Genomic DNA, 12,644 nt, shown 5'->3' with positions numbered 1-12,644 from the left:
AACAATCTTAGTACATAAAAGTGTGGTAGTATATACCTTTTCATGCACAACTTTGCACAATGATCTATTCTTATTATGTGTATAATTGTATTATAATACTAATTACATTACACAATATTAAATCCTCTTTACAGTCATAACTTACTCCTACAGCTGTAATTATATTCACATTTGCTCATGCACTTACATGTCAAGCAGGTTATTTTAGATGCACTATTTACACTTTACTACGTATATTATTATTGTCAATGTATACCTTTACTCATAGTCGTTATATTTTTGCTTTCAAATAACTTAATCCCTGACTGAAAACCAGCGCCTTAGGAAACTTTGGCATATGCTGAGTCAGCGCCGTTTCACTGCTATGACAATCATGTTTTGTTTTTTCTTTTATGCTTAATCTGTATTTGTGTTATATCAGTGAATAAAGTGTTTATCTATCTATCTATCAATCCGCAAATTGCTCAAACACATCTTTTTTGTGCAATCAATACGCCAGTTTCGCGAGCTCGCACGTACAAATCGGCGCATTTGACATCACGGGTCGTGGTGAACCACCATAAGGGCGTAATAAACAAAAGTAAACTAAATAAACAAAAATAAACTAAATTAAATTTATTATAGCAAAATTTATGTATCAGGTTTATCTTTGGCCTTCGTAAATTTGACCGAACCTCACACTATCGTAGTCACCTCAATGGCTTACCATTCGTCTCCGCCGGAATTTGCATATTGTCTCTGTTCTATACAATATTCTTCATAACCCTTCATCTCCCGAGTATCTGAAAGAGCTTTTCAGCTTTCTCAGGCCTCAGGACAAACCCTATCGCTCTCTCGTTAGCTCCCAGTTAACTTTCCTTCCTTCAAATCAGGTTTTTATTCTCACTTCTTCACTGTTCACGCGATTAGACTTTGGAACGCACTTCCTATTTCTGTTCACGAAAGTACATCGTTAGCTACTTTTAAATCGACAGTTAAGGAGCGTTATTTATCTACTGTTCCATCCATTTTATAAGTATTATACATATATTATGAAATATGTATTTATCTAAATATTTATCTAGTTTATAACAGTTTAATGTTATTAATATTGTATAATTTTGTTTTGTTGTTAAGCCCGTTATTACAATTATTACGTCCTGTATTTTGATCTACAGGAAGAATTTTCATATAGAAATGAGCAGTAGCTTTTGTGTTTTCCTTTTATTGAATGTAATCTGTGCTTTTTCCTGTGCAATAATAGTACATTACGATATTAGTGCGTAAAGATGGTTATAACATGCGAGGTGGAGTTTTAATTGAGCCGAGCATGTTATAACCAATACGCATTACGCATTTGCGAGGAAACAGAAAAAAAAACATTTTATATTTTGTTCATTTTTAATTATTGAAACAGTTAGTGAAATTACAATTATCTGTGAATGCACACTGTTGCTTTCCCGCCATTTTAACAGCGCGCTAGCGCTGCCTACTGACTAGAGCCGCGCGGCGATTTGTTCGAAATTTGAATAGCTACAGCGCGCTGCTCACTAGCTGGAGTCGTGCGGAGGCGATCAGTTCCATATTTGAAATGGCAAATAATACTGTTATGGAATTTGTATGGACTATAACTTAACTATTTGCTTTGGTAACACACGCGTTTTTTATGATTTACATATTTAAAACCGGTGGAATTACATAAGCTTTACGAGCAAGGGTGTTAAAAATTAATATAATAATAATAATAAATAACAAAAATATTAAACTGGTTTAAAGAATAAAATATCTTAAAAAGTAACGCGGTATATGAATTAAAATAGATAATTTATATATTAATTGTAGAGCTTGTATAGAGAGATCAGAGTTCAGAGATTAGCTATCTCAGGGATACCGGGATCAATCCCGCCGCAAGGCCGGGTCAATGTAGACAAACAAACTTTTCTATTTTGTCTCGGATCTGGGTGTTTGTGGTACCGTTTCACTTGTGAGAGTAATTTTTAACAAAATAATGTAACTATTTACTTACTTTCTAGTAATATAATGCCCCAATGCCTCCTGCTCCTCAGACGGGGTGTCAGCCACTTCTAAGCAGTACATCATGAGCTCTTTCACCAACTGCGCGTCTGAGGTGGTACCATCGGAGCGGTATGCCTCGAATTCGGAATCTTGTGACATTAATGTTACGTTGTTAGCTATTGCCAGATCGTAAACTCTGCTATGTTGTGTGCCATGGATCCTGGAAGGAACAAGGGTTAACACGCTGTATACTAAGTGCCATTGACCACTAAGTGACTATATAGCCGCTACTTCAGAGTCGCGTATGGTATAATGTTTTATTTTAATAAATAACCACAGCAGTTCTCAATTAGCCGCTTAGTGGAAAATTCATGCATGCGCCATTTTCCACGAAGCGACTAGCCGCAGGCGTCTGACTGAACGCGACTCTATTTTACTTCAGAGTGGCGGCCGCGTCTGTGGATATGGTATAATGACTTATTTGAATAATCAAGAGTCGCCCGCGACCAGCCGCCCGTGTCTAGCCGCTTAAAAACGTCTAGTCACGGCTGGCTGCGCCTTCAGTAGCGCTAGCGCAACAGGGTAGACTTGCGCGAGAACGACATAAAGCTAGTTGTTTCTTGTTTTAGGCAAGGAAAGTAAACCTTATTTCACTGCAATATGGTCGATTAAGTTCTCGAATTCAAATTTGCCAATGCCAATTATAGATATAAATTAGGCGTATGCGTTTCTCGATATACAAATCAAACATATTATATAGACATGCAGAAAACGCGAAAATTCAGAACTTTTTTTCTATGTAATACTGCGTCTCATAACCTCTATACATTTGTTTAGGTGATAAGCAAATTTTTCAGTATCCTTATCAAATCAAAGGTGCTTCATGTGAGACCTCTCTTTAATAAGCTATATAATTGGTTTTGTGAGGCTCTGTACCGCATTTAGGTACGATTCCTCAAATGGCTTTGCTTAATTCCGCCAGTGAAACTCACTTTGGAAAAAATATATAGCAAAATGGAGGATAAAAAAATGTCAACACACCTTATAGGTAGTAGTAATCAGTGCAATTATAATTATTAATACTACCTATAAGGTGTGTTGAAATTTTACAAAAAAAAAAATTCTGCAATAAAGCCAGTGGCCCTGCCGCCCTACCGAAGCAAAATGAACTGTATTAGCATGGGAACAATTTTAATTTGAGCTGGGGTAGTATCGAGTATTAATATATAACTGCCTCCGTGGCCGAACGGTTACCATGCCGGACTGCCACGCAGAGGTCCCAGGTTCGATTCCCGGGCCGAGAGAAATAGTTGTATGGCCTACAATTATATCTCTCGTGAGTTTGGATGTAATTTGTAGTTGTCTATGTGTGTGTCCATGGCACCCGCGACACAGGGTTTCCCTAGTGCGGGGCTATGTTGAGTGTGTGCGTTATTTATTATTTATTTATTAAACGAGATAAATAGAATCACAGTGAAGGAAAAACTAAAGTTCTTTATTTCTGTGGTTCTCGGCTCTGGGGGTCTACTTTCGATCTTCGTCGGACATCCGTCCGAAACAATTACTGTCAAATTAGTACTATTCGACAAAATTAAAAGACAAGTATCAAGTATGAAGCTTCATTCGCATCACGCGTCTTTTCATTTGGTCAAATATTGCTTATTTGGCAGTAATTGTTTCGGACGGATGTCGGACGGAGATCGAGAGTAGACCCCATGAGACGAAATTAGTGTTTATTATTGATTTAGGCATTAATAATATTAATTAGACAGTAGTACTACATGTAACTTTAATTAGAATTTTTGGTTTTTATTTTATTTATTTATTAATATAATTTCACTGTAATTAACTTGATATGAGTCCTTGTCGCCCGAAATAAATGATTTTTATTTATTTATTTATTATAACACACCAAATTATTGGTAGACCTGACAGATTATAAACCTAAATAGCCATCATAACAATAATAGCCGAGTTTGTTATTGTAATAGTGCGTTCAATATAATAACGCTTTCAAGATGCTGTTGGGACTACTCAGACGGTATAGTACACCAGGCAACGGTGCGGCAGGCATGTTCGCAGAGGCGCAAGTAGACGGCTTCGAGGCGGTAATGCGGAAAAAAATAGAAACTACAGATATCTCCCGTGATAAATTCATAAATAAACGGTTGTTAACTTTTATAGGAAATAAATACGAACCATTCTGCTCCAACTTCCACGAGTCCATCACCAAAGGGCACCGTATTTACTCTCCCACCAATGCGATCTTGAGCTTCCAAAGCTAGAACCCTTTTTCCAGCACGGGCCAGAGTTGATGCAGCTGTGGTACCAGCGGAGCCCAGCCCAATGACAATTGTGTCGTAGGGTTGAGGTGTGGGTGAACTGGAAGAAACGATAAGTATGCATTCTAAATGCGTTGATATATTGGACGCGCAGGGCGCTATAGGTACGTTCCGTATATCTCACTCATAGGCTGCTCCAGTAGAAGGATTGGCTGTAGGCTTTAAATAGCGAATGTCATAAGTAATGAATGTCATATCAATTTATGACTTACTAATTATTAAGTGAAAAAATATTTTTTTGAAAAAGTTGTTTGATTTGTTAAACTTTCATTTGCCAGCTTAGCTGGAGCGCAGTTGTCACCGTAATGATTTGGCAGAACAATATTCAAACAAATTATATGGCATTTCCTCTCTATTTCTGGTTATAAATATAAATAGTGTATTGCAATTCCTATCTCGGGTTAGTGTCTAAAAAGTTATATGTAGTCGTTTAGTCATAATAAGAAATAACCTCGCTACTGCTTATACTTGAACTTTGCCTTTCTATGTAAGGTCAGCAGCATATCAAACTACACGTTGACGGATCTAGTTCTGTTGCTCTAGATTAGAGATGGTTACATTGCTTACATTTTTCATATTTTTGACCCTCTAGCGTAACATGTAATAAATAACTATTGTTTTTAAGGCAATTTCTCGTAGCGGTTGAGATTTTTTAAATTGAACTACTTATATTTGTTATTGCAAATACTAAATAATTTATGTTAATGTGCCCTGACCATGGGACCTGTAAAGGGCACGAAATGTTGGTTTGTTTGAAAAAACCAATACGCGATTTAAATAGGAAATAATCTGTGTACAAAGTACTAAAAAACCGACCTGAAAAGTCAATCATCCCGTAGTTTGCCACCCTTAGAGGTGGAATATTTTCTTGAAATTTAAATGGCATCAAAATCGGTTCACAACTTAGACTTTTATTTTTTTCCATCCTCTAAGGTTCACAATGTCATTCGCATCACGCATCTTTTAATTTCGTCGAGTATTACTTATTTGACAAGTAATTGCATCGGATTTCAGACGGAGAACAAGATGTGATGTCGACTATACGTTAAAATAACAACAAAACATTGAAGTGATAATACCGAATAAGGTTATAAAGTCATAGAACACATTTTACGATTAGATTATACGACGAGATGCTTAGCAACTACCTACTTAACCATTTCATGGACATAGCAGTACCTACTTAAATAGTACCGCGAACGAAAATGTCAGTAGGTACAGTCAAGAGCACGTCAATCTTGACAGTTTGTACTTTAGACGTTCTTATCGTAAGCGGCATAGAGTTGGATTTAAATCTTAAGTGTCAAGCTTAAATAATAATAATAATAAGCATTTATTTCGGACCTGAATCCATATATTTTTAGCCGTGGGGCGACGGCTTAAGAATACATTGTCGCCTCCCCATACATGCCCGTGGGGGTCGTAAGAGGCGACCGAGGGCGTCACAAGTGTCCATCTGCTTAGCATTGTGGTAGGCTCTGTGCCGACTGGATAGCGACCACAGTACACACGGCGGAAAACCCTCCACAGTGAAACGCTTTTGCGAATCGCGTTCAGGGATCAGTTGGTGTACATCCAGTGCATTTGGCCAGACCGGCAAAATGATAGTGACGGAGTGAAGATATTTGTGTTTTCCATCCGTTACTCTCATCTCTGGACTGTATTCGCACTTTCCATCAGGCGCGGTGCAGTCATTTTGTCGAGTCGCAATAAAAAAAAAAAAAAAAATATATAATTAGTAACAGACTTATAAACTATGTTAGTAATTTACATTGTTTACTTTATTACATGACATTTACTTATGTACATATTTACGAGTACTTTTGTTTTACAGCCCACTTAGAGGGCACTACATGCAACGAGTTGAGACGTTCATTGAAAGGACCAGCAACTCTATTTGCTACTGTAGTTAGGAGGCTGTTGGTGCTGGCGCGCACCCGCTGCATTAGGGAGGCTTGTCGCTTTCTTAAAATGGATTGGAAGCTATCCGTAAAGGCTTCTGCGAACATTGCTGACGCGCTGCAGTAGCGCGGCAGCCCCAACAGCATCCTGAATGCATTAATATATAGGACACGTAGGGCGCTGTATGCCTTTTGAGTAAATGCCGTCCACAGATTGCAGGCATAAAATGATTGGCAGTAGGTTTTAAATAAGGTGACTTTCACTTCTACTTTCAACCTACTAAACTACCTTGCAAATCTACGGATCGACATATTATTTCTAACAGCCAGCGCCCTACGTTCCCTCTCTAAGTCCATATCATCTTTAAGCCACTCGGTGACCCAGTGCCCCAAGTATTTAAGTTCCGACACTGTTTCAAGTGTAGTGCCCCCGAGAGTGACTGGCGGCACAGAACGATAGTGTTTAGCACCTGCCTTGAACACTAGCATTACACTTTTGTTTGCGTTATACTTGAGGCCATGAGTCTCCGCATATCTCTCACATATTTTTAACAATTTTCTAAGGGCACTAATCGAGGGGCTCAGCAGCACCATGTCATCGGCATAACTAACGTTGTTGACATATTTACTGTCAATTGAATTAAATTAAAGTGCTCTTGTCTCTTTTTTTTATAATATCAAGTGACGGGACGAACAAGTCGTACGCCTGACGGTAAGCTACACGCCTGTCCAATAACAGTTGCAGTGCCACTCAGAGCTTTAAATCGCAAAGATCTTAGGGGCACTGCCACTGCGCCCGTCACCCTGAGACATAAGTTGACAAGTCTCATGTACCTGTAATTTCACCAGCACCCTTACCTTTCAAAACCGGTACACAGTAATGCTGACATTACTGCTTGGCGGCAGAATAGGTAAGGTGGCAGTACTTCCCCTGGACGAACTCTTTCACAAGGAGATCTACTGCTGCAAAAAACGTATTACCTTTCTTGCCGTAGTGTAGTGTAAAATGTTCAACGTATGTAAATCATTGTGTTTTGTCAGTATTATTGATACTTCTCTATAAAAAAGCAGTAGGCGGCAATTATATAAAAATCACTTGACACCGTAAAGCCCGTAGTTGGTTGTTTCAAATTCATATAACATAATCTCAGTACAGAGTACTAAAAAAACCGACCTCAAAACTACGTGGAATTACGTCTATTTGCTAAGTTTCTTTGAAATATCCCCTAGTTCGCCGCTATACAGGACTTGATACTGGAGATAACAAAAATAGGTTCTCACTACGACACTACTCAAAGTACATCAAGGGAAAAACGCCTTGAATTGGATAAATAGCAAAATCAACTAAATAATAGCTAAAAGTAATTGCTCCTAAATTAAAGTTAGGCGCTATTTATAAAAATGAATCTTCATGCGTGAACAGCCACCCTTTGAGGTGGATGATTTTCTTCAAAATGAAATGGGACCACTATGGAAATACCCCCTTTCCAACAAAAAAAGAATCATGAAAATCGGTTCACAAATACCGGAGTTATCGCGTAACATACAAAAAAAAAAAACAAAAAAAAAAGGCACATGTGTCATGTCAACACTTCTTTCTTTTTCATTCTTCTATTGCGCGGGTGGAACGGCAGGGTTTTATTTCGGATTTTTTTTACAAAAAAAATATTTATCGTTTACTATATGTTTTCTTTTGAGTTCAGTTTATATAAAAAAAAATTCCAATTGAATACAGCTATTTTCTTGTAACATTTCGAGGTAAGTTTGTACTTTTTTTCTATTATATTATATATTCTGTTGTGAAACTTTTTAGGTATATATTACTTTTTACTTGTATATTTTTTCCAAAGATTGATTGATTCAACACCTTCACTGTTATGCGGAACCAACCGAAGCCATTTGAGGTTGTATTTTTTACTAGAGAGCGTTTTAAAGCGCAATTAATATCTTTTACCACCATTGACTTACAAATAAATGGACGACGGGTCTAATACAAAAACCACGAAAAAAATGTCCCAAGTCAACCTATTCGAAATTTAAATTGTAATGTCATCGCAGTATCGCGCTGTCAGTCGAACAAATGAAGACTAAAGCGGAGTTTGGCGCTCTGTATACGATTTTAGCGCCTTACAAGTGCGGACACTTTTTAGCGCGGACCCGACGTCCATATAATTATAAGTCAATGTTTACCACACGTGATTTTTTGACTTAAGTTCCTTTAGCTCTCACCTACAGATGTACAACCTCAATCCGGTTGAGATATGTACGCGACGAAGACCTTACCGCATTACGTTCATCTTCAAGCCTCACACCATTGACTTACAAATAAATGGACGACGGGTCTAATACAAAAACCACGAAAAAAATGTCCCAAGTCAACCTATTTAAACGTAGTGACATGTAAAGGAATATGAAAAAGCTAAAACGTTGAATTTAAATTGTAATGTCATCGCAGTACTGTCTAATTTTGCTTGCTTCGCTGTCAGTCGAACAAATAAACGAAGACTAAAGCGTGAATGACGCTCTGTATACGATTTTAACGCCCTATAAGTTCGGACACTTTTTAGTGCGGACCCGACGTCCATATAATTGTAAGTCAATGCCTCACACAGTCTTCTTGACATATTTGGAAAAAGACTACCGCAGGCATTGGAAATGTAGGAAACAACAGTGTTCTTTAAGAGGGAGCAGAGGAAAAATTCCTAATCTTCGATTTGATTTTAGAGGGGTATATCCACTTTAAAGTTAAAAATAAAATATTTATGAGTAACTACACGATATATTCAAGCATAGACATTAATCAGAAACATAAAACAATAAAGTTTCCTCGATAAATAAAAATCACGAAATGACCTCTAATTTTCACATTTTTTCGATTTATCCTCGAAATGCTACAGGTTATTAGGTTTGTCCTATTAGATAATTAATTATATTTATGCATGATCGAGAACTGTCAATACGGATTTTTTTTAATCCCTTTAGTTTTAGAGTTATTCCGCTAAAACGAATTTGGTACTTTTAATGCGCAAAATTCAACATCTCCTGTCGCATGTCACGCGAACTTCAGGCATATATTTGTTTCACAAATTTGGGCGGAGCCAACGTCAAAACTTTTGTGGCATGCTCCCTCTTAAAGAGGGAAGCGTTATAGAATATGGGCCCCAAACTACAGCTTTGTACCACTCCAGAAGGAGTATTAACAAACTTAAATAAGTTTTTAAATCAGGAAAAAGTTAGGTTAGTTTGTTTTTTTATAATATCAAGTGACAGGATGGACAAGTCGTGCGCCTTATGGCAAGCTACACGCCTGTCCATAACAGTTGCAGTGCCACTCAGAGCTTTCAATTGCAAAGATCTGAGTGGTACTGATAGTTACGAAATATAAGCACGTTAAAACAATGTTCACTGCAAAACGATTGGTTAGTTGGTAGGTCAATGGTTAATAAAATTATTTTCATTACACTTGCACGTAAATATTTTATGGTTATATGGTTTTATTTGGGGCATTATAGTCAAGTTAGCCTGCATGCAATCTTACTATTTACGTTCAAGTGTGACCAAAAATATTGTGTGTTCCTCGACCGGTATGGGAATTATGAACCTCGACTCTGAAAGCCCTCTGTCTTCGACTTCGCGCTTCTAATAGAGTCTAATTGGTTCCTTATTTACCGCCTTAATTCACAAGGTCCTATTAAATTAATAGTTTGCTTCTTCCTGGGATTTGTTTAAGCTATTATCAGTTATATAATTTTGTGATGTATTTACTTTATTTATATGACAACTCTAACAAAAAAGAAAAATTAATGAATGTAATTTGCTTACCCCAAAACATAGCTAAGAGCTACAAACAATATAACTACTTCCAAACCCATTCTGGACGTAACTACCGATACTAACTCGCCGAGGGGTTATTTAAACTGAAAGATTATATTAAAATAATCGTGGGTCTTGTAATCAGTGTATACACAGATTATGCTATAGGTCAATTATACTTCGCCACAGTGCACTCCGTTCTGAAATATGGAACGGAGCTGTGGTCAAACACTGCCGATCTGGCACAGAGTATTCGTACTCCAAAAGCGTGTGGTTCGTGCAATGGCAGGAGTACCTGACGATGTATTAAAAAAAATATCAAATTGTGACCCTGCCCGTACTACTAATACAGCAAATATACTTACAACTTAGAAAAGTTTCAGCGTAATGGGATTAACTCTAGGTATGCACTATGCTGCAATACACAATTTAACGACCTTGAAAAGATTCCGTCCAGATTAACCAAGTCAGAACAGTCTGTCTACGTAACTGGAGCACTAGTATACAATAAGATACCGTATGACATTGACTTACAATAAGTCAATGCCGTATGACATCAAAGATGCAGCTTCACCGTTTAGTTTTAAGATTAAGTTGAAGATGAAGAACAATTAAAAGAATTCCTTATTTCTTAAAATCAAATGTCAGAATGTAATTTCTATCGTGTGATGATTTATCTTTGACTATTTCTGTACTCATTTTATTTTTATTTTTTATGACATGTAATATAATGTAAATGTGACTTATAATGTATTGTAAATGGAATGCTACGTACTGGTTTATTTTATAATTAATCGTGAATTACATAATCACTGACTTGAAATGTAATATTAATGTAATGTCCGTTTTACAAATATTGAATGGCTGACTTGTAACTTATAATATTGTTACCAATAAATAATTTCATTTCATTGTCGCAGTCGGTATGCTCAGCCTAATTACCGTAGCCATTGTTTTTTCTCGTTAATTATGTCCAATAACATTGAAATATGAATAACTTTAAGCTAAAATATCAATACGTCTAAGTGGCATTGGAATAGACACAGTCGTTTTCGAGTTATTAAGACAAAAATATTTTATGGAAACGGTTATTAGATCTAATTGCCGTAGCCATGGATACGGTAATTAGAAAGTGCAAACAATTTTAAGAAAAACCGACTATATCTGACACCTACGTATTACGAATTTCTACTAATACAAGTGCCATTCAACAATTTTATCCATGGCTACGGTAATTAGATCTAATTACCGTTTCAATAAAATGTTCCTTTCTTAATAACTTGAAAACTACTTTGTCTATTCTAATATCATTTAGACATATTGGTAGTTAAGCTTAAAGTTGTTCATATTTTTATGTTATTGGGTATATAAAGCGAGAAAACACAATGGCTACGGTAATGAGGCTGAGGACACCGAAATAGTTATGGTAATTAGGCTGAGAACATCTAATGTGAGAATGACTGACCGCTATACAGATGACTCGGTGACAGTTAAGATTCTATACTACTTCATTGCAAATTAATTTTTTTCCCGTACTAATACGGTTCATTTTATTTTGGTCGAGCGGTAGAGACACGGGCTTCATTTCAGGATTTGTTTTTTTACCAACTAAATTAAAGCTACTTGAAAAATGTATATCGTATTATATACGTGTTATATCTAGTTCTGTTGCTATAAAAAATCATTGGTATATGTAAAATACCAACAAGAATACAAGAATACAAGAATACAAGAATACAAGATATTTATTCGCTGAAAAATGTAGTTTACAATGGTGTTATAGTATATTATTATTAGATCGTACATTTCACCAAAACTTGGCATGCGAATATTTTACACAATTCTTATTTCAATCACGCACAGTGGTTAAATTTTACATTTTATGTTATCTATTAAAAAATCATTTATATTGTAGTAGCATTGTGTAACTAACGAATTATGTAATTTTATTTTAAATTGCCTACAATTTAGTTCTTTAACTGCATCTGGTATTTTATTAAATAATTTGATAACCGAATGGAATAGTAATGAATAAAATACCAAGTGATTGATTCACACATGAACACTTACACTGTTATACCGAATCAACCAAAGCCATTTGAGGTTGTATCGACTGAATTTCAAATAGTGTAAATTTCTCCGGAAAAATTTCTGAAAAATTGGAAAATATAATTCGAAGGAACATGTTATAATGCTCTTGGTTTAGAAATATCTTTTAAAGTTTTATTTAACGTGCATTATAAAATATAATTGTATAGCTGTGATAATAATACACATAGACAAACTCACGAGATAAATAAATGTAGGTCATACAAATATTTCTCCCAGCCCGAGAATCGAACCTGGGACGTCTGCGTGGCAGTCCGGCATGATAACCGTTCGGCCACGGAAGCAGCTAAAAGATCTTTCTAATTTGTGGCTAAAAGCAAATTAGAAAAAAACTAGATTTAAAATGATTGGACAACACAGCAAAAATGTTTATAATGGCTCCATCGTTTTCGTTCAGTATCTTCAATGTTTGCCAGGTGTCAACGTCAAATGTGGAACAATACGGGAAAAATATTTATTTTTTTGGAAAATATGATTTTTTTCC

At 36.2% G+C, this 12,644-nt stretch overlaps 1 protein-coding gene across 2 annotated transcripts in view; it reads right to left on the bottom strand.

Annotated features, from left to right (window-relative positions):
• The window catches only part of LOC113234565 (spermine oxidase-like), a 41,247-nt gene extending 31,061 nt beyond the window's left edge, over positions 1–10,186 (bottom strand). For both annotated transcript variants that reach the window (XR_003310801.1, XM_026469911.1), the window contains exons 1-3: positions 10,061–10,186; positions 4,195–4,377; positions 2,006–2,215 (exon numbers count right to left, since the gene is read on the bottom strand). Coding sequence is in view for 1 of the 2 variants with exons in the window: in XM_026469911.1 (XP_026325696.1) it covers positions 2,006–2,215; positions 4,195–4,377; positions 10,061–10,110 (443 nt within the window). In the remaining variant the exon portion in view is untranslated. The remainder of the gene's footprint in view (positions 1–2,005; positions 2,216–4,194; positions 4,378–10,060) is intronic.
• Between the last annotated feature and the right edge of the window lie 2,458 nt (positions 10,187–12,644).

This window comes from Hyposmocoma kahamanoa, unplaced genomic scaffold (genome assembly GCF_003589595.1).
Source record: "Hyposmocoma kahamanoa isolate Upper Pololo Valley unplaced genomic scaffold, ASM358959v1 84, whole genome shotgun sequence".
In the NCBI taxonomy this organism is placed as follows: domain Eukaryota; kingdom Metazoa; phylum Arthropoda; class Insecta; order Lepidoptera; family Cosmopterigidae; genus Hyposmocoma; species Hyposmocoma kahamanoa.
The sequence above is the reverse complement of the archived record's forward strand: the minus strand, read 5'-3'. Positions and strand labels throughout refer to the sequence as shown.